The 20029-nt window shown below is 53.5% G+C and overlaps 3 protein-coding genes across 6 annotated transcripts; 2 read left to right on the plus strand and 1 right to left on the minus strand.

Annotated features, from left to right (window-relative positions):
* The first annotated feature begins 571 nt into the window (after positions 1-571).
* On the plus strand, positions 572-6751 carry DQX1 (DEAQ-box RNA dependent ATPase 1). The gene is made up of 11 exons (XM_057743562.1): positions 572-984; positions 1248-1441; positions 1848-2232; positions 2584-2817; positions 2924-3008; positions 3114-3272; positions 3350-3541; positions 5069-5188; positions 5363-5553; positions 5907-6097; positions 6314-6751. Exons 1-11 carry the CDS (start codon positions 748-750, stop codon positions 6468-6470), a joined length of 2145 nt encoding a protein of 714 aa, XP_057599545.1. The 5' UTR covers positions 572-747; the 3' UTR covers positions 6471-6751.
* A 1443-nt stretch (positions 6752-8194) lies between these two features.
* Positions 8195-9984, minus strand: TLX2 (T cell leukemia homeobox 2). Its single transcript, XM_057743561.1, has 3 exons — positions 9493-9984; positions 8807-9044; positions 8195-8688 (listed from the first exon to the last, which is right to left on the minus strand). The coding sequence occupies exons 1-3, from the start codon at positions 9890-9892 to the stop codon at positions 8472-8474; spliced, it is 855 nt and encodes a 284-aa protein (XP_057599544.1). The 5' UTR covers positions 9893-9984; the 3' UTR covers positions 8195-8471.
* A 5672-nt stretch (positions 9985-15656) lies between these two features.
* On the plus strand, positions 15657-18017 carry PCGF1 (polycomb group ring finger 1). Of its 4 annotated transcripts, XM_057741976.1 has the most exons (9): positions 15662-15868; positions 16288-16393; positions 16551-16703; positions 16859-16930; positions 17056-17161; positions 17343-17376; positions 17476-17562; positions 17697-17777; positions 17881-18017. In XM_057741976.1, exons 1-9 carry the CDS (start codon positions 15776-15778, stop codon positions 17926-17928), a joined length of 780 nt encoding a protein of 259 aa, XP_057597959.1. In that variant the 5' UTR covers positions 15662-15775; the 3' UTR covers positions 17929-18017. The 4 variants fall into 4 exon arrangements, with proteins under 4 accessions (XP_057597957.1, XP_057597958.1, XP_057597959.1 ...); XM_057741974.1 differs by having other exon boundaries at positions 15657-15868; positions 17343-17562; XM_057741975.1 differs by lacking the exon at positions 17881-18017 and having other exon boundaries at positions 15658-15868; positions 17697-17860.
* Positions 18018-20029: the final 2012 nt, after the last annotated feature.

Below are 20029 nucleotides of genomic sequence, written 5' to 3' on the forward strand. Positions count from 1 at the left end.
TAAGGAAATGTAACTGAGCTGAAGGTACAGCAGCAACTGGACCCCAGCTTGGGTGTTCAGCCCAGGTATGTGAGGAAAAAGCTGCAAAACTGCAAGTCCCAGGATGTCTTTCACTGATATGAGCACAGTACATAAAGTCTGTAGGTAGAGTTCATACATGCTCAGTGTGGTGGCTGGAGCCTATTTTCCATAGGCTCCTGACTAGATTAAATAAGGTGGAGCAAATGGCCCCACCCCAAAAGAGTCTTTAGGATTCATGTTTGAGCCACGCCCCAGGGTGGAGCCGGAATTTACCTTTGTACTTCAGGCAGGTCAGTGTTAGTGGTGACTTGCTGGGTGGGTCTGGAACTGGCTGCCATCCTGACACGTCTCAGAGCTGCAAGCAGGTTTGAATCCAGGATCCTTGTGGCCCTGCTCCCTGATTCCTGCCCCCTCCTCCTCCGATTCTTCATTCTTTTCCCCTGGGGACCTTCCCACAGGTTACCAGGTCTCATAGAATTCCTGCTGCCCCGAGGAGCCCTGTGTTACTCAGGATTTTTACTACCTGACTGCAGAGTAATAGTCCACTTTTGATAGTCCCTTACTTGGAGACTCAACTCTTCGCTGTTTCCTGGCAGGCAAGAAATATTAGGAATGTCGGACCCCAGTGCATTATCACCTGAGGGTACAGGTTAGGGATCAGGGCTGAGGTGGGAAGATGGCACCAAAAACTGCCCTCCCTTCTATAGGTCCTGCTAGACAGCCACCATGGCCTCTCAGTTTCTCAGGCTGGAAGAAGAGTCTGGCCCAGACCCTGGGGAGCCTGAACTGGCCGTGAACCCCTTTGATGGGCTTCCCTTCTCTTCCCACTACTACAAGCTGCTTGAGCAGCGCCGATCCTTGCCTATCTGGGCTGCTCGCTTTATCTTCTTGGAGCACTTGGAGAGTAGCCCCAGTGGAGTGGTGCTGGTGTCTGGAGTGCCTGGCTCTGGCAAGAGCACCCAGGTCAGGGGAGATTCTGGGAGTGGACAAACGAAGAGGCTAGAGACCTGGCTCTTCCTGGGAATGGGCGGGGGGGGGGGTGGATTGTGGAGCTGTGTGGAGTAATAGGGGAGGTAGGCAAAGGGAGACAGGCTGGCCCCAGGGTAGCTGGTGAAGGGTCAGGGGACTCCCCAAATGAGCGATCAAATTGGCTGCAGCTCCCCCAGCACTTTTGACTGGAGTTCTACATCTTGCTGACTGGTTGTCCTTCCCTACCCTTACCCCAGATCCCACAGTGGTGTGCAGAGTTTGTGCTGGCCAAGGGTTTCCAGAAGGGCCGGGTAACTGTGACTCAGCCCTACCCTCTGGCAGCCCTGAGCTTGGCCCTGCGAGTTGCTGATGAAATGGACCTGACCCTGGGTCATGAGGTTGGATACAGCATCCCCCAAGAAGACTGCACTGGGCCTGACACCCTGCTCAGGTGTGGCCTGCTGCAGGCCTGACCCAAATCTCCTTCCCCTCTCCCAGTAGAAACAAGCCCAGTCTTCTGACATCTCACCAAACCCTCCCTCAGCCTAGCTCACCCTTTAAATCATGCGTGATGCAACTGCTGAATTGAGCCCTTTAACCCCAGCAGGGACCTCAGACATTCAACCTCACCCTCATCATGAAAGCCTCGCTCTCCTAACTGGAGTGCAGCTTGTAAACAGTGTCATCAGTGGGGTTGTAGGTCACAGGTAAAGGTCCATGGGCTCAGGAAGTCAGTCACAGGGTATTTTTCTAACCTTTACTATCAGAATCTAGGCCTCCTGGGGAGAAGCTCCTCTGGACTTCTGGGGCTGGTCAATGTCCACACTGACTCCTCTGCCCACTGCCAATGTCAACAGGTTCTGCTGGGACAGGCTGCTTCTGCAGGAGTTGGCCTCAACCAAGGGCACTGGAGCGTGGGGTGTGCTGGTGCTGGATGAGGCTCAGGAGCGGTCAGTGGCCTCAGATTTGCTCCAGGGGCTCCTGCGAGATGCCAGGCTGGGAAACCTTCCAGGGGACCCCAGAGTGGTTGTGGTTACTGACCCAGCCCTTGCACCTAAACTCCAAGCCTTCTGGGGCAATCCTCCTATTGTGCATGTACCCAGAGAGACTGGCAGGTGTCCCACTCCCATCTACAGGGACACTGTCCCTACTGATAGAGTGGAAGCTGCCTGCCAAGCTGTGCTTGAATTGTGTCAGAAGGAGGCTCCAGGAGATGTGCTAGTGTACCTGCCCAGTGAGGAGGTAAAAAATGGGATGCAAAAGGAGGTATTCATGTCTCATGTCCTCCCCTTCCTATCCCAGGGGGAATGGGAGCAATGCTTGTTAGGAACATTGGAGTTCTACTACGTACTCTCTGTTGGGGTCCTGAGGAAAAACTCTGGGGTTTCAGGGTGAAGAAGTCTACCACCCTCTTTTTGATTCCATACAATGCAGAGACTTGCGGTTCAGTGAGCTCCTGAAATTATAACACCCCAGATTTATGAGTACGTGCATTTTTTCAGAGTGAAGGGCCACAGCTTTTTATCAGTTTTTCAAAGGGGTCTGTGACCCACAAAGGTGAGAACTACTCTAACAGCCCACCCCTCTCCTCAGGAAATTTCCCTGTGCTGTGAGTCCTTGTCCAGAGAGGTGGGGTCCTTGGAGAACCAAGGGTCTCCACCACGGATACTGCCCCTTCACCCAGACCTCGGACAAACTGTTCAGGCTGTGTACGAGGACACAGAATCGAGTTCCCGAAAGGTTGTGGTCACTCACTGGCTGGCCGACTTCTCCTTCTCCCTCCCTTCCATCCGACATGTCATTGACTCGGGACTGGAGCTTCGAAGTGTGAGTGAAAGAGAGGTGAGGGGACATTTGGGCTAAAGATAGAAATAGCCCGTTCTCATCTGTCTTGGCCTTGGTTGGGGGGCGGTGACAGGTTTACAGTCCTCAGATCCGAGCAGAATCCCAAGTGTTGAGACCAATCAGCAAGTGTCAGGCAGAAGCAAGACGACTGCGGGCAACAGGGATCCCACCAGGTAAGAGCCTTTGCCCTCGATGAGATCAAACACAAAAAGAGTCACCGACCCACGAGCGCTGAGAAATCTACAGTGGTCTTCTTTCCCAGGTCTTTCTCCCCTCAGGATCCTGTGTCTGCCTGTATCCTAAGCCCTTCCTAGAACTAGAGGCTCCCCCGCTGCCCCAACCCAGGGTGTGTGAGGAGAATCTGAGCCCCCTGATATTAATGCTGAAGAGGAGACAGATTGCAGAGCCAGGGGAGTGTCACTTCCTGGACCGGCCTGGTGAGCGCCCCTCCTGCCCAAGTCCTACTGTCCAGGCTCTGAGACCCCCTGCCCTGCGAGCCTTGTTCCCTCTCCAGCTCCAGAAGCGCTGATGCAGGCCCTGGAAGACTTAGACTATCTGGCAGCCCTGGATGATGATGGGGACCTGTCAGACCTGGGAGTTGTCCTATCCGAGTTTCCCCTGGCCCCTGAGCTGGCCAAAGCCCTGCTGGCCTCGTGCGAGTATGACTGTGTGGATGAGATGCTCACCCTGGCCGCCATGCTCACTGGTATAGATCACTTCTCTCTCTGGCTCTTAGGGCCGCTTCAGGCCTTCCCTTTTATGCTCTGGTGCTCCTAAAGCAAGCCCCTTCCCCTTTGCTCTAGTTCCCAGCCCTCACAGTGCCTGAAGACCTAGGCTTCGTCACTTATCCCTCTCCTGTCTCTCTATTGGTTCTTGCCCCTCAACATGCTTAAATCTCTGCTGTTATTACTAAAACTGCACCCCTCTTCCTCAACCCTATACTCCCCTTCAGCTATACAGAATAATCTCTATCCTGTTCAATCTAGGCTATTCCTTGTCCACTGCATTCCCGCTTCAGGCCCACCACAACACCGACACAGCCTTCTGCTCACCAGTGGCCTGCTAGAGACCTAATCTGATGAACACTTTTGAGCCCTTGTTCATGACTTTACTTGAGAACACCAACCACTCCCGCCTTGAAATTGCCCCCTCCCTAAGCCTCTGTGACCTACTCCTTGTGGTCTTCACCCTACCTCTCTGGCCATTCCCTTAATCTCTTACTTGAGCTCTTCCTCCTCTGCTTCATCCTCTGCTTGTCCACTCTAAGTTGGACCTCGGGGTTCTATCCTTGCCTCTTTTGTCTTCTCATTCCCTGAACTCTCTGAGCAAGTTCATTCACACCCATGGTCTGAAATGCCACAATATCATTCTTCTGAATCTTTGATTTGTATATCTAACTCCTGATGGACATTTCTATCAGAATTGTTCGTAATACTTCAACCCAGAACTGAACTCAAGCACTTTTGTTGTTGTTGTTATTGATTGTTGTTGAGCCTGAGCACTTTTTAAAAACTACCCCCTCACCACCACCACCATCACCACAAAAGCATACCATCATCTCTGCAGCTCTACTATCATCATTCTAGACTAATCTTCCTCCAGATTTTTTCATTTTTATCTCCTAATTTTTTTTAATTTACCTGTTCTTCTCCATACTCACAGTCAGTGCCAGTGTTAGCTCCTTATCACTGCTCAGCTGGATTCCTTTAGTAGCCTCCTAACTAGTCATGTGAACTCCTTCCAAACATGTGGACTCTCTTAAAAACTCTTCTTCATCAGCTATTCTCTACCTTCCAGACAGAATGTAAACTCATTTGCACAGCATATCCAGCCTCTCCTAACCTGGCCCGTACCTGCCTTTCCGGCTTTATCTCCTGCCACCCTGCCACACATGCCATTCCCTTCACCCATAATACTAGGTGCTTGCAGTTCTCCAAACAGGCTATTCCCACTCTCTAGAATACTCCCTCTGCCCCTATCCACTGAACTAATTCCTACTCAAACTTTAAATATTGACCCACACACCTATTGGGCTCATCAAGTTTGCTTACTTGATCTCTCCTGAGCTTCTTGAGGGCGAAGACTGTTTTTCATTTATTTATCTTTAATGTCTAATAAAGTGCATAGCATCTAGAAGTCTTTTATAAAGTTCCCAAAGTGACATTTATACCTTTTCAATGTACTGCTATCCTTTCTCATGCCCCAAAATGAGCTTCCTCTCTTCTGCCTCCAGCTGCCCCTGGGTTTACTCGTCCTCCACTCTGTGCAGAAGAAGCTGCCCTGCGTCGGGCACTAGAACATGTGGATGGTGATCACAGCTCTTTGATCCAGGTGTATGAAGCCTTTGTACAGAGTGAGTAGTCCACTCTGCATCCTCTTACTGAATCCCAGATTTTCCAAAGAGGAAGTGGTGTGCAACCAGCCGACAGACCTGTATTCCCAGGAAAAGGAAGCCCTTTGGCCAAGTGTTGGGTTCTTTTGGGGGTCTCAAGGACTTTAGCTATAGCTGGTCCCTTTCTATTCCTAGGTGGAGCAGACAAGGCTTGGTGCCAAGCTCGGGGTCTAAACTGGGCAGCATTGTGCCAAGCCCATAAACTTCGGGGAGAACTCCTAGAACTCATGCAACAGATTGAACTTCCCTTGTCTCAACCAGCCTTTGGCTCTGAGCAGAATCGCAGAGACCTTCAAAAAGCACTGGTGTCAGGATACTTCCTTAAGGTTAGGGGAAAAAGTTGGGGTGAGGGTCATAAAAGGAGCAGAAAGTAGAAGGAACAAAGATTGGTGTATGGCCAATCTTCGGGATTGGCAATTGGAAATTGGGGTCCAGGTGGCCATTCAAAGGATTCTTTAGGACCAGAAGAAACTTTTCCTTTGAGGTTTTAGGATACAAGGGGCTATGGAAATGCCATACAGTATGGTAGTATGGTAGGGCTGTAACATCTAGAGGTATGCTTTACTTTTAATACTCTCACCACCCTTGCTAAAAATTCTTTCTCAACCCCCTTCTCTTTCTTCTGCTGACTGACACTTTACTCTCACTTATTCCTTCAATACCTTTATCTTTCAATGAGGTGGCCCGAGACACAGACGGAACTGGAAATTACCTGCTCCTAACCCATAAGCATGTGGCCCAGCTGTCCCCATACTGCTGCTACCGAAGCCGCAGGGCTCCTGCCAGACCCCCGCCATGGGTGCTTTACCACAATTTCTCCATTTCCAAAGACAACTGCCTTTCCATTGTTTCTGAGATTCAACCACAGATGTGAGTTCCTTGATGCCTCTCCTACACTGCCCATTCCTCTTGCTGGGGCCAAAATTATAGCTGGGGACTTAGCCTAAAAAGAGGAGGGGGTCTTAGTGGTTTGCAGCAACACACAATTTGAGGAGACAGGGTTTGTGGAAGGGGTAGTAAGAAATTTAACAATATGCATTATAAAAGAGGATAAAGAAATCATCTAATTATGACTGTCTCTGTCAGGCTGGTGGAATTGGCCCCTCCATACTTCCTAAGTAACTTACCCCCTAGTGAGAGCAGAGACCTCCTGAATCAGCTGAGGGAAGAAATGGCAGATTCTTCAACAAGGAGTAAATCTTCCTCCACCCAAAAGCTTGGAGATGCCTGTGCCCTTCAATGACCTGCCTGCGGAGTGAAGCGGAGCTCATCTCTTCACATTAGATCTTCCCTCAGGCTAGCACCTAGGCAGCCAGCCAGATTTAGAAGCCCAAAGTTAAGGGTCAAATGTAAATACTGGAACCTGAGTCCTAAGAAATGGTGGGCTGGGAGTGGAGTGAATTGGGTAAGCCACAGTCTAAACAGGGTAGGACCCTTTCCTTAGCTTTTTTTCTATTTATTGGAGAGGAACTGACATGCCCTGCATACCCCCAACTTACGCCAAACCTATCCATGTGCTTCCTTTTGGTCTATAAAAGTTCTTTTTATGTGGTGTCAAATCTGAATTTGGTTCTGCAGCAGCATTTGCAATATCCATGAATTAGAGATGACACAATATGAAAGAATCAGGGTCAACTCCAACAGTGATATCCTCTTTCCTGCTTCCCACCTCTGGTCAAGCCTTTGTGCTATGACTGACCTAGGTGTTACTAACATGGAACAGGAGTAGTTTGACTACATTTGGCCTCTAACCCTGCCTAAAGCTTACCTCTCTCTATCACACTGCTCTTGTCTCCAAGGGAGAAAGAAGAATGGGGGTGCTAAAAGAATGAGACAAAATCCTCCCTTTTTTTCTCATACAACTTAAATCCTGCTCCTTCTTAAACCTCAAGGCTATTGCAGCCACACGCAAACTCTTAACTTGCCATCAACAAGCTTCTCAGTGGCTCCTGACCCACCCACAAGTTTTTCTAACAGCTTCAGGGACATCATGTTTTTCTCTTTCCAGCTGGGTACTCCATTCCCTTTTCTTTCCTTGGACTATTAATTTTGATAATCGTCAATCATCTTGTGCATTGTAAATGTGTTTATAGAAACTGATGGAAAGAAACATTTAATCCTTAGAACTCTGCTTTTCTCCTCAGAGTTTCCTCCCTTGGACATTCTGTCTGTTCTCATCATGCCATGTATTTCCACCTCTATGCAGATGTCAACTGACCTCCTCCAAAAGGCACATTTCCAGAATTTATTCTCTATAGGTCTAGCACTTAGTTTTGCCTGCAGAGTTAATCTTGGTCCTGTCTTCCCAATTTTCTTTTCATCATCCACAACACCACTGATTTCTTGATCCTTTACATTTCCAACCTAGGAATTATCTTTGATTATTTTTAGGCCTATCACTTCCTTTATTTGCCAAATTCTGCTCACCCTAACTCCACTAGGCCCATTAACTTTGTCCATTGCTCCGCCCTCTTCCCTCTCTGCCCCTGAGGGACACCAGAGCCAGATTAGTGTTCCCAGGTTTTCTCTTCCATCGAGTAAGTATCCGTCTCGCCTGCCACCCACTTGTGAGGCTCAAGTGGGAGGATGCAGACAGCAGGTTAAACACACAGACAACATAGGGTTCAGAGTCCTTAGCGATTATTTTACAGTTGAAGGATGAGACGCCCAGCATAGATAACCCTCTGGTTCCTGTCACAGTCAGTCAGACTCGCTCTCCACCACCTCCTCCATAACTCCTCTGTGGTTGGCGTATCCCTTCCTTCCTTCACACCTTTGGTACAGACCCAGCCCGTGCAGGCTGCAGGCGCCGGATCCGAACCCGGCCTGCAAACCTGCTCCTGCCTGGCAGAACCCCAGCTCCCACCCACTCACGGAAGAATCCGGAGTCCCTCAAGAGTGCAAGCCATTGGCCGGCCAGCCCCCCTCCCCGCACCTCATTGGCTATCGTACTGCAGGTCCCGCCCCCTCAGCGCCCCGGGTTCCTGCAGCGGTGCAACAGTCTAAGTGAAAAATGGCGGGAAAGGGCGCGTTTAAGCGCTCCGGGCAATCGCGCAGCGCCGGCCTGGGAGCCGGCGGTGGCCGAGGAGCCCTCGACGCTAGCCTCAAAGCCAGCTCCTCCTCACACGCTCCACGGCTACGGAACCACGGCGTGGGCGGCCGTGCGCTCCAAGGCCCCGGGCCCGGGGCTCCACGCGGCGCCTCGGTCCGGAAAAGAGCGCTCGGCAGGTCGGGCAGGCGTTGCTCACACCACTGAGGCGAGCCCGGACACGGAAGCCACCTTGTTGTCCTCGGCCCAGGGCTGCAGGTTCTGCAGCGCGAAGAGCGAGGAGTTGTGCAGGCAGAGCGGGTCCGGGGGCAGCGGCGGCCGCAGCGGCCGCGGTAGCGCGTCCTGCTGCAGGTGCAGAAGCAGTCGGCCCGCACGGTGCCGCTCCGCCTCGCGCTCCTCGGCCGTCTGGCGCCTGGGCGGGCGGAGACGCGGGGTCAGCGAGGCCGGCCCTCGCCAGCCCCTCGCCAGCCCCGCGCCGCGCCTCACCGCCACTTGGGCCGGCCCGGTCCCTCGCCCGCCCCGCGCCTCACCGCCACTTGGTGCGCCGGTTCTGGAACCACGTCTTGACCTGCGCGTCGGTCATGCGCAGGGCCTTGGCCAGCGCCGCCCTCTCGGCCGAGGCCAGGTACTTCTGGCGCAGGAAGCGCCGCTCCAGCTCCAGCACCTGCGAGCGGGAGAAGGATGTGCGCGGCTTCTTCCGCTTTGGGGGGGTCCGGTTTTGGTAGGGGTGACCTATACGGCGCGTCCCGGAGAAGGGAGAGAGCGCCGCTACAGGGAGGAAGAAAGAGCAAGGCAGGTTTTTCGGGGCGGCCCTAGGTGTCACTGAGAAGAGAGCGCGGCTGCCGAGGCCGCAGAGCTCCCGCGCCCGGTCCCTACTGTGCCCCAAGCTCGACCCCGCGCCAGCAGAGGCTTTCAGACAAGAAAGGGCCTCGGAAATGGCCCTCCCCCTTGGGTGAGGGAGAGACGTCCCCCGTAACTTCACCCTGCCCTTCCCGCGGTGTGGACAGTGAACTGCAGAGGAGGGCGCGGACATCGACGGCAGCTAACCTCCCCAGCGCCTCTCAGCATCGGGACCAAGAGCTACCAGTTGAGGGAGGATCCCCTGGGATTAGGGGCGGAGGGTACGAAAGGGGACCTTGAGTTGGAGCAGAAGGGTCAAAGATGAGGAAACCGGGTTAGTGTGGGGCATGACGCTGGAGGGATCTGGCAACCTCACCCGTGAGCCGGTCCTTGGCATAGCGGCGGCCGCTGTCCATCCAAGGGAAGGTGAGTCCCGCTAGGCCCCCGGCGCCGCCCAAACCCGAGGGTCCAGGAACCGCAGGCGTGCCTCCCGCGGGCGGCTGCACTGGCAGCGGGCGGTGCGCCGGGACGCGAATCACGCCGCCCGGGCCCACACCAGAGCTGCCTGGCAGCGGGGCCAGAGAGCCCGCGGGGCCGTAGCTTGAGGCTCCGTGAAATCCACCCGAGAACGCCGCACTCTCCCCATGGCCCTGGCCCGCGCGACCCGGGCCTAGGCCGCTCCCGGGGGGCTCCGGGCAGCTCAGGATCTGATCGATGCCGAAGCTGATTGGCTCGTGGTGCGGGAGGTTGTGCGAGGCCAGCACCGCCGGTTCCATGGGTCCGGGTCAAGGAGGACCTCAGGAGGTTTGGCGGTTGGGGAGGGAGCCCCAAACAGCTCTGGGAGTCCAGCAGCGGAGCGTTTGGGGCGGTGGCCTCAGGGGCCTGCGGGGCTGGCCGCGGAGAGGCGCCGGGGCCCCCAAGACATCTTCATCCCTGTGTACTGGGAGTAACCGCGCCCGTGCCGGCCTCTGCCGGGCGTCGGCGCAGGGACTTGCATCCCGGGGGAGCGCGACCGACTAGGGCCCCAGGACCGCCCTTGCTGACTCCGAAGCGCAGATGGACGCTCGACTGCCAGGGCCTCTGCCCGAGTCCGGGGTGGGGAGGGTTGGCCGGCTCTGGCTGGGGCAGTGACTGACAGATCAGCCTCGGGTGGGCAGTGGGGGCTGGGGGTAGGGCAGGGGCGGGGCCGGGCCCGTTAAAGGGGAAGAGACGCCTGTTTGCTCCAAGCGCGAGGAAGACTGGCCGGCGGGAATGGTGGGGGTGTTGGAGGCGGGAAGGTGGCAAGGGTGTTATGAACTCGCACGGGAGGGGCCAGAGCTTGGGCCGCTGCGCGCTGAGTCAGCCGAGATGCGCAAGGCAACTCCATCCTCGCTGGCCTCTGCCTTAGGGGTTTCCTCGGCCTCACCGGTTTCCTTGCAGGTGCCTCCTCCCACAGCCCCCACTCTTCGCCTCCCGATGGGTCCTACCTGACGACTCCCGGATTCGTTGTGGGCCCCGCCTAAACGCTCTCGAAGACCAAATCTCGTTGTGGCTTTCTGGCTGCGATGGGAAGCGTCTGGGTAACGGCGCCGGCGAGTTGGAGTCCGGGGAAGAGGACAGGTGTGGGAAGGCGGTGGCAGGGCGTCCGGTGGACTAGGGCGGGGAACAACTACTCTGGGCCAGTGATCCCGGTGCTCCTCCCGGCTCTCGCGCAGGGGCCCTAGCTCCATTCGGGGGCGCCAGTAATGGGTGCCTAGTGTTTCTTAGAATTTCGATTTTCTGACATCGGTGTAAAGCGGACCCGTGGCTCCATCCGAGCCAACTCGGGTCGGTGGGGACTTGAGGCTAGCGTTCTGCGCCCCACAGGGAACCACCAACGAGGGACTCTGCCCCTCCACTCCGCACCTAGGAAGTCTGTTCTCACACACTTCTGCCCACCCCCAATGGCGGGAGGACGAAATCGCCACAGGCGACACTTGGGACCTCACTGAAGTCTTCGGAGGATCCTAACCGCCTCATTTCGCATAGCTGCTTCACCCCACCCAAGTCCAGGAAACTGTGTCTGGAGCGTGTCAGAGAAAGGAGGTAGGGAAAGACCGAAGCCTCTCGGTGACCTTGTGACCTCTGGCCGTGGACCCAGGAGCTGGGAGCTTGTGAACTCTGCATCCTTCCCCGGGATGGGACCCCGGGCCGGCCGGGCCCCTGCGCCTTAGACCCGCCCCTGCCGCCACCCGGCCCGGTGCAGGCCGCCATAATCGGGTTAGCTGGGTTGGAATTACATTACCTTCCCCGGCCCGCCCCGGCCCGGAGGGGGGGGTGACGGGGGGGTGGTATCCTGGCGCCTCTGAGCCGGTGAGACTGGGCGCCTGGAGGGGGATGTTCTTACCATCCCTCGGAGGGTGGGCACCGATGAGCAGCTTGGCCTGCCTCGAACACGTGGTGGCCAAAGTACCCCACCCCCATGTGCCAGCTCTAGCCCCTCCGCTGCAGCCCACTCCGGTGCTCTACTGCAAGCTGCCAGTTACCCGTGTGAGCCGAAATGCCTTCTAAGTCTAGTAGATAGGTCTCCCTGGGAGCACAGATCTTCCAATTGATTCTCCAGGATCTCCTGGGGAAAACTCTGCCCCTCCTTTCTCCCTAGCAGATGGGCTGGCAGCCTGGCGCCTAGGGCAGGGTAAGGGGTCTTTTCTCTCCAGGGAACCAGGAATGATATTTGGGCATCTGGGCAGGAAGATAAGGAAGAGAAAGAAAGGAGTAGGCTTTTTTCCCACACAAAGCCACCAGCACTTCAGTGTTCTCAGAAAGCCTCAATCTGAAGGGGGTGAGTGATGGGGGAGGGAGGCAGTGGGCATTAATAATGTGACATCCTCCCCCAATCTTGCCCACCTCCATCATCCATTTATCCAGCTCTTCCCCCACCCTGCCAACAATCCCTTCTGAAAGGGTTGGGGGTACTGCCACTTTGACTTGGTGAAGAAGACAGATATCACCACCTCCCCTAAGCCTTCATGGAACTCCAAGCATTTTTTCTCAGCAGTAGAGGGGTTGGGGCTACTAGAGAGCATGAAACCTCTGCTGTTCAGGCAAACCCTCCAGAGATGGCATGGGCTGGATTCCCCTGGATGAAAACTGAGAGCCTAGGGAGACAGTAAAGGACATAAAGTCTGTGAAGGGGACTGGCCTGCAGGTTAGGAGTTTGTCAATCCCTTTTCCCACCGCAGGGGTGGGCCTCTGAGGAAACAGTGAGCATTAGTATGCCTCCAATCAAGCTGAATAAATCCTTCTTGAATGAATCAATGAGTGAATTGATGCTAGTGAAAAAGGCAGCATCATGCAGACCTGTGTACCTGCTTAGTCTACATCCTGCCTTTTCAGGTCAGCACAGATGGCACTGCCACCAGAGACTGCCCAGCTGATCCTTGGAGGAGAATGGTCACAAACCTGGTAGTACATACACATCTTCTGGGGATTAAAAAAAAAAAAAAAAAAGATTTCAGTGCTCTGCTTCAAGAACAAAAGGCATCCAGTTCTGTAGGCCACAGCACTAGGAATTTCTCTGCTTGCCTCCCCCTTGCTGATTCCCTGATTCTCTGGAATGGATGGTTCCTGCTAGTTTATGTTGAAGAGAGGCTCTGGGGTCAGCACCCCCACCTCTCATACGCACTGCCTTGGATCCATCTCACTATATCTTACATGCATGTGGCTGCCCCACTCTTCAAGTGTTCAGGCCTTCAAACCTGCAGCTTCACAGGGAGAGGCCACATTCCCAGCCTGTGCTCCTGCATCTTCTCTTCTGCCCTGCTGATGGTGCAATGTGCTGAGATGGTCCCCACTCCTGTATCATCATTTTTCTCATCAATTTAGTCCTTCCTACCCCCCAACTGTTTTAGGTCTCTACTATCTGGACAAAGTCTTTGCCTAAGTCTTCAAGAGAAATTATGTGTTTCTTTTCCCCTTTTACTGCCCATACCCATTGCTTCCATCTCCTCATTATTTATTTATTTAACCCGCTGCAAGCTGGCTTCACTACATGGACCCTTTCTCAGAGAGCTCCAGGGACCGGGACTTCTCTGACATGTTTTACTTTGTTGACCGTCAGCTGTTTCTAGAAATGTCTGTTCTTTTGGCTTCCATAATATTGTATTATTCTACAATCTTTGGACATTCACAGTTACTGCTTATGTTTTCCCTCCACTGACTTTTCTTCTTCCACCAAAGACTGTGAGCATTCTTCAGAGCTCAGACTTCAGCTTTACCCATCTCTGCATCTGCTCAGGTCTTATCCGTTCCAATAGTTCCATCTATCACATCTATCCAGAAAACTCTGAGACCTCAGTCCCTGGTTCTGACACTTGCTGTGCTCCACCCCACCATTCTAGTCTTCTGGCCAGCTCCACCTACTTTCGCTGTAGCCATGTAAAGTCCAACAGGGCTGGAGGAAAAACTTCCCCCCAAGCACCTTATTCACTTCCTCCTATTATTCTTTGAAATGTTTCATACACAATCCTTCCTTTCCATTTCCACAGATAAAAGCCTAATCTGGGTCATCATCACCACCACCTACATTCATGTGTTCATTCAGAAAATTTTGATGGAACACCTACTCTGTGCCTGGCACTGGTAATATAGTTGTAAATACAACAACAAAAATTCCTTTCATTGAGCAGCTTACATTCTAGTGGGGGAGACAGGTGAAAAAGAAAATATATACAATAAACAATAAAAATGCTAAGAAGAAAAATCAAGGAAGGGGCGAGAAGAAGTGTAAGAGTGGGGGATTATGATTTATCTAGATTGATCACAGAAGGCCTCATGGAGTAAATAACTGAAGGAAGAAAAGGGCCATTCGGATATCTGAGCATTTCAAGTTGGGGACACAATGAGCGTATAAACTGCTGTACCTGTGGAACAAACAGTGAGGGGTCCAGTGTGTCTGCAGAGACTGAGTGACTGTGAGAGACCATGCAAGGTCTTGAAGGCCATTGTGAGGACTTGGGCTTTTATTCTACTTGAAAAGGGAAGCTACTGAAAGATTTTAAACAGAAAAGTAAGACACCTGATTTTTAAATTTTATTTTAAACAAAACTGATATACAATAAACTGTACATATTTAAGGCAAAACTGACATACAATAAACCGTACATATTTAAGGTGTACAATTTGATACACTGACATATGTATACACCCATGAAACCACCATACAATCAAGATAATAAACATTTATCAACTCAAAAAAAACTTTCCATGTATCCTTTTTTATTCTGTTTTACCAGAATCACTGTGAGCTGCTATGTTTAGAATAGGCTAAAGAGAAGCAAGGAAAGCAGGCAACAAGCCACTGCAATCATCCAGAGAAGAGAGAATGGCATCTTGGAACACAAAGGTAAGCAGAGACTTACCTACTTTACTTCTGGCTGCAGAAGTAGTTGATTAAAAAAATCACTAATGTTATAATTCCTTGCCTCTGATTCCCTCTGAAGATAAAATGAACAAATATGTTTCTTTCATAGGATAACCCCCTCTCTTCAAAGATGTCTTTTAGCTCCCTATTGCCCTCAGGCTAAAGTCCCAACTCCACAAGGCCCTGATTCTTTCTATCACTACTCTCAAAGCTATACCTTGGCCTCCTTCCTGTTCCTCTCTGTTCATTCCCCTCTACTTTGCCTTTCTTTTCTGTTTCCACCACACTTCTTTTCCCCACCCTACCCCAATCTCTAAATTGTGCCCAAAGACCCACTTCCTCCAGAAAGTCTTTCGCGGTCTCCACTGGTATCTCTCGAGTCTCCAATTGCACTTGATGTTAATACTCCACAGTACTCTTATCCTTGTTTTTGTTTGTTTTAATCCCACTTTTAAAAAAGTACCTAGGGACGTCGGTGTACCAGCTCTTAGGCCCCTGCGTCCTCCCCAAGTACGGACTGGGCCTATGCTACCGCAGGAGCTCGCTGCCTCAGCGTGTCCGTGTGTGGCAGTGTCCTAGCCGTCCTCCCCCTCCTCCTTGGGCATCTGCTCTGCATTAGTCTGTCCCAGGCCTCCGCAGGCGCCGATGATTGAATCATCATCATTAACCAGGGCCTGCCCCCCCATCCTCGGCGGCAGGGGGAGTGTGGGGGCGGGGGTACGATCACTACCAAGTCCCTGGGGGTCCCTCCTTCCCCGCCACCCTCTACGAGATTCCGCAAAGCTCCAAGAAACCCCCGCTGTGGAGCCGGGACAAGGCCCGCCATCGGGATGAAGCTCTGTAATGTGGACGCGCCAGCCGAGGAGGGCACCACAAGCAGAGGGCCCCGGAGGGGCTTCTTTAGCAGGGACGTCGTCACAGGAGATCGACGACCTTGAGCGGTGGCGGGCGGAGACCGCCGGGCCTTTGGGAGTAGAAGGCGGCAGTCTTCTGCAGGCTCCAAAAGTTAGTCCCGAGGTCATGTAGGGTCTATTATGATGATTACTACAGAAGCTCAAAGAGATAGGACCCCTTCCCACGCACCCCCCCGACTCCCTAATTACAGATTGAGAAGGGGGAGGGGCCAGTGGGGCTCAGGTGAGCACACGGGGAGAAAGCGACATGGGCGGGGCCTTACAGAGGTTCAGCGAATCCGAAAAGACCTAAGCCTTCGTTGCGAGGCGACAAGTCCCGCCCCGCAGGCGGCACCGGAAGTGGCAGGCCGGGATCAGCCTTTAAGATGGCGTCTCCTCAGGGGGGCCAGATTGCGATCGCGATGAGGCTTCGGAACCAGCTCCAGTCAGTGTACAAGATGGACCCGCTACGGAACGAGGTGCAGGGGCGGCAGGGTTACCACTGTGGTCGGCTAGCGGTGCGAACTGGGGCAGGCTAGAGGACGGGCGGCGGCTGGCCGGGCGCCAGTGCGCCTGCGCAGAGACAGGGTGCCCAATGCGCCTGCGCGATTGCGGTCCTGTTGCCAAACTCCGGGTTAGGACGCCTGCGCGTTGTGCTGCCTACGTTTTGTAGTCTCCCCTGGGAAAGGAAGGTCGGGCGGGTTGGCTTGGAGGGAGCCCCCGCTGCGCGCAGAGCCCTCTGCTGGGCGGAGGTGGAGTGTCAACCCCCGGGAGCTAATCGGCTCACGGCGCAAGGTGCGGTGTTGACCGTGGGGTCTGATGAGAGGCGACTTCCAAGTTGTGAAGGCACACGGGTTGGGGTTGGGGTAATGATTGTTGACGGAGGGTGTGTCCGCAGGAGGAGGTCCGAGTAAAGATCAAAGACTTGAACGAACACATCGTCTGCTGCCTGTGCGCAGGCTACTTCGTGGATGCCACCACCATAACAGAGTGTCTTCATACGTGTGAGTGCCCAGGACCTTGGCTATTTCTTCCAGGCCCTACTTCCTACTAAGCTGGCTGCCATCCTCTTAGCTGCTTGCCCCAACCACCCAGGCAACCCACCCTGCCCATGAACCCGATTTCCAGAGGGCCTGAGAGTATGCTTTTCTCTTCTTGCAGTCTGCAAGAGTTGTATTGTGAAGTACCTCCAAACCAGCAAGTACTGCCCCATGTGCAACATCAAGATCCACGAGACGCAGCCACTGCTCAACCTCAAACTAGACCGGGTCATGCAGGACATCGTGTACAAGCTAGTGCCTGGCTTGCAAGACAGTGAGTAACCAACCTGGATTGGAGGGGCCTCTTAGAGGACTGATGCTGGGTGGCAGCTTGAGGTGACAAGGGCTTTGGTAAAGAGGTTAACAGCTAGAGGGAGAAAGAATGAGGGAGGGCTTATATTTTACTTCCCATACTCCATTCCTTTCTAGGTGAAGAGAAACGGATCCGAGAATTCTACCAGTCCCGAGGCTTGGACCGGGTCACCCAGCCCAGTGGAGAAGGTATGTCCCTTGGTAGCAGGAGGGTAAGGTAAAGCCCCCAGAGCATTCCTCCCGCCCAGTTTTGCTCCCTGGGAAAAAGGAGTATGGAACATGTGCCACTCTCCTCATTACTCTGTCTTTCTCAGAGCCAGCCCTGAGCAACCTTGGCCTCCCCTTCAGCAGCTTTGACCACTCAAAAGCCCACTACTATCGCTATGATGAGCAGCTGAGCCTATGCCTGGAGCGGCTGAGGTGAAGGACAGGTCATGGGCTATCTGAAGTGATAGTGACAGTGACCCAGAGCCAGGGAGGGGCTCAGGGAGAGGGCAAGCAGTAAGGGAATGTCTGTTCCCTTGAAGAGAGTATACCATGGTTCTGGGTGGGGGACAGGGGGAAGGAGAGAGCTCCCTAACCTGTGTCTGTTTCCCCCCAGTTCTGGCAAAGACAAGAATAAAAGCGTCCTGCAGGTGAGAGGGACTGAGGGGAGGACCTCTCTAAGGAGACTCACCTCCCCATGGCTCTTCCCTCACACACCTTATTCTATTCCTTTCCCTCCCCATCCTCAGAACAAATATGTCCGATGTTCTGTTAGAGCTGAAGTTCGCCATCTCCGGAGGGTCCTGTGTCACCGCTTGATGCTAAATCCCCAGCATGTGAGTATGCCCCTAGTTGATTTTTTTTGGGTGGGGGGCTAAGAAAAGAGGAACAGAGTCTAGGGTAGACCAGGGTAGTTTTTGACCTGTGCAAGAGGATAGTTCTTAAAACTGTGCCCCCATCTCCCATCTAGGTGCAGCTCCTTTTTGACAATGAAGTTCTCCCTGATCACATGACCATGAAGCAAATATGGCTCTCCCGCTGGTTCGGCAAGGTGAGCCAGCGCCAAGGCAGTCCCCAGGGCAGGGGTGGGCCGAGGGGTCCTTTTGGGTAAGACTGTTCCCACTGACTACTTCTTCCCCTTGTTGTCTCCTTAGCCATCCCCTTTGCTGTTACAATACAGTGTGAAAGAGAAGAGGAGGTAGGGGCCAAGCCCCCACCCATCCCTCTCCCCTTCCCTCCCCAGATATTTATGTGAAATTAACCTTGGCTTTATTTTTTGAAATAAAAACTTTAAAAAAGCATCTTTCTCCTTTTTTTCTACCACACACTCATGCTTTGTCCTGTGTCCTGCTTCCCTCTTGAGACGTCCTCTTGGGTGTCATCAAGAAGGAGGGCCTCTCTATGTTGGCGTTCCCTTAGTGAATTGCCAAAGGAAAGCAGTAGAGGACCCACCATATGTAAAACTCTGAAGGTGAGCTAAATGAAACCAGGTGATTCATACCAGCTCTTTTTGGTGAAGGGAAGGGGAGCGCTCACTGTCCTTGAATGTTGCCACATATAATGCAGGCCTGAGTGGAGGTACGCTAATTCAGTAGTAGTGAGAATGGAGCTAGGTTTTGACAGCAGCCACTGCAGGACTGAAGAGGAGTGATTTTAAAGGAGATACAAAGAATTGCAGTATGAGAGGATCCTTAAAAAAAACTGGGATGCAAGAACACATGGGGATAATCACAGCTGGAAATTTAGCTATCCATATGAGTTTCAGTGGGCCTTCAGGCACCTGGGCTAGATGAATCCAGGGTGTAAAGAGGGTAGTCGAGAAGAGGGAACTGGTGCCCAGAAGAGGCACCTTTTAGGAACAAGAGGGAAGCAACAAGGCAAGAACTCCACTGCGTAATTCAGCAAGCATTCCTTGCCTGTTTGAGCCAGACAGTAACAGAGAAGGGGACTGGAGGCCAAAGCAAGGAGTTCCTGAAGGGAGCTAATGGGCTGCTGTGGAATCTGGGACAAGCTGCATGGCACAGGCAGGACAAATGTTGCCAGAACCTGATTTTAAAGCCTGAATCTGGAGCTGGCCAAAGTCTGACTCCATGAATTCAAGGGGGTCATTGGGCATCATTTGTGAGGGCTGAAGGTGCCTGAGCTTCAGGGGAGAGTGAAGGTGGCCTTAACTGGCTAAAAGAGCCAGAGACTCAGAGGGGCAAAAATCGGAGCTCTCTCCTAGGGCATAGTAGGCCTGGGCTTCCCTCCCTATGGATGAAACTTGCAGGCCAAGAGAAAGGCTCATGTGGAGAGACTGCAGACAGCGAGGCAGAGCCCTTGGTGCACGCTGGGCAGGCAACATGGACCAGGGTAGGACCACTGCAGGGCCACTGGCCCAGGCACAATTCCTTCCTGGCAGCATCTCCAAGATGCCTGAGCTGCCCATGTTTCAGGCCTCATGCCTAGAATGCTGTGCCCCCCCCCCCCCTCGCAAGCTGTCACCTCCTCCAGAAAACCTCCCTTCAGCCAGAATCACGGCTTTTTCCAGTGTCTTTGGCCTGCCTCTACATCAGCTATATCTGGAGGTTTTGGATTAATTATATCTATCCCAGGGTTCCACATTATCTTCTCCCTGAATTTAAGCTCTGGATACTTCCAGGCCCACTCAAGCACCTAGCACTCAGACTGCTCTCAAGGCATTTCTGTGTAAAAGGGCATTTTCGGGGGAGGGGGAGCAGCTTCATTTTCCTTACCTCCTTACCAAGTGGAGGTGAGGAAATGGAAATGCCCCTGGGGACTTTTCTGGCAGAGTAGTCCCGTTCGGACTTGGCGGCAGCTTGACGTCTAGCAGGCCCAGTCAGAAGATAAGGCTGCTGGAGACCGGAGACCTGAGAACTAAGCCTTGGGATGAGGCCTTTGATGACACATGGCTTGCGGCCAAGAAGCAGTGGAAGGCGCTCAGACCTGGACCTGGGGTGGAGCGGCTCCCCGCCTAGCCCCCAGCTCAGCGGAGCCTTCTTTTTGTCTGTCAGCGGCGGCGGCAGGGGTGGCGGTAGCTGCCGTGTGTCTCCCTAAGTGGCTGATGCCGGCCAGCTGCGGGCACCGCGCCCTTCTCCCTCCGTCTATGAGTCCGTTATTTCCCTCCCTGGCCTGCCCCATGCAGATCTTGCACCTAGGGGTCACTCCGCGCCAGGGCGGGCGAATCACTCTTATCTTGGGCTTAGGGACCCAGAACGCGGGTGCTGTGTTCAGAGAAATGGCCGCAGAGCCGCCCCAGGGCCGGAAGCCCACCTCTCCCAGGCGCCAGGGACCTCGCGAGGC

The sequence above is a fragment of the Hippopotamus amphibius genome, chromosome 7 (genome assembly GCF_030028045.1).
Source record: "Hippopotamus amphibius kiboko isolate mHipAmp2 chromosome 7, mHipAmp2.hap2, whole genome shotgun sequence".
Classification (NCBI taxonomy): domain Eukaryota; kingdom Metazoa; phylum Chordata; class Mammalia; order Artiodactyla; family Hippopotamidae; genus Hippopotamus; species Hippopotamus amphibius.

Bases quoted from the DNA above. Each gene is read 5' to 3' on its own strand.
- PCGF1 (XM_057741974.1), top strand. From the start codon at position 15,776: ATGGCGTCTCCTCAGGGGGGCCAGATTGCGATCGCGATGAGGCTTCGG. The intron at 16,931-17,055 runs GTATGTCCCTTG...TGTCTTTCTCAG, and splicing joins CACCCAGCCCAGTGGAGAAG to AGCCAGCCCTGAGCAACCTT. The intron at 17,778-17,880 runs GTGAGCCAGCGC...TTGTCTCCTTAG, and splicing joins TCTCCCGCTGGTTCGGCAAG to CCATCCCCTTTGCTGTTACA.
- TLX2 (XM_057743561.1), bottom strand. From the start codon at position 9,892: ATGGAACCGGCGGTGCTGGCCTCGCACAACCTCCCGCACCACGAGCCA. The intron at 9,045-9,492 runs GTGAGGTTGCCA...TCCTCCCTGTAG, and splicing joins TGCCAAGGACCGGCTCACGG to CGGCGCTCTCTCCCTTCTCC. The intron at 8,689-8,806 runs GTGAGGCGCGGG...CCGCCCGCCCAG, and splicing joins AACCGGCGCACCAAGTGGCG to GCGCCAGACGGCCGAGGAGC.
- DQX1 (XM_057743562.1), top strand. From the start codon at position 748: ATGGCCTCTCAGTTTCTCAGGCTGGAAGAAGAGTCTGGCCCAGACCCT. The intron at 985-1,247 runs GTCAGGGGAGAT...CCCTTACCCCAG, and splicing joins GCTCTGGCAAGAGCACCCAG to ATCCCACAGTGGTGTGCAGA. The intron at 5,189-5,362 runs GTGAGTAGTCCA...TTCTATTCCTAG, and splicing joins GTATGAAGCCTTTGTACAGA to GTGGAGCAGACAAGGCTTGG.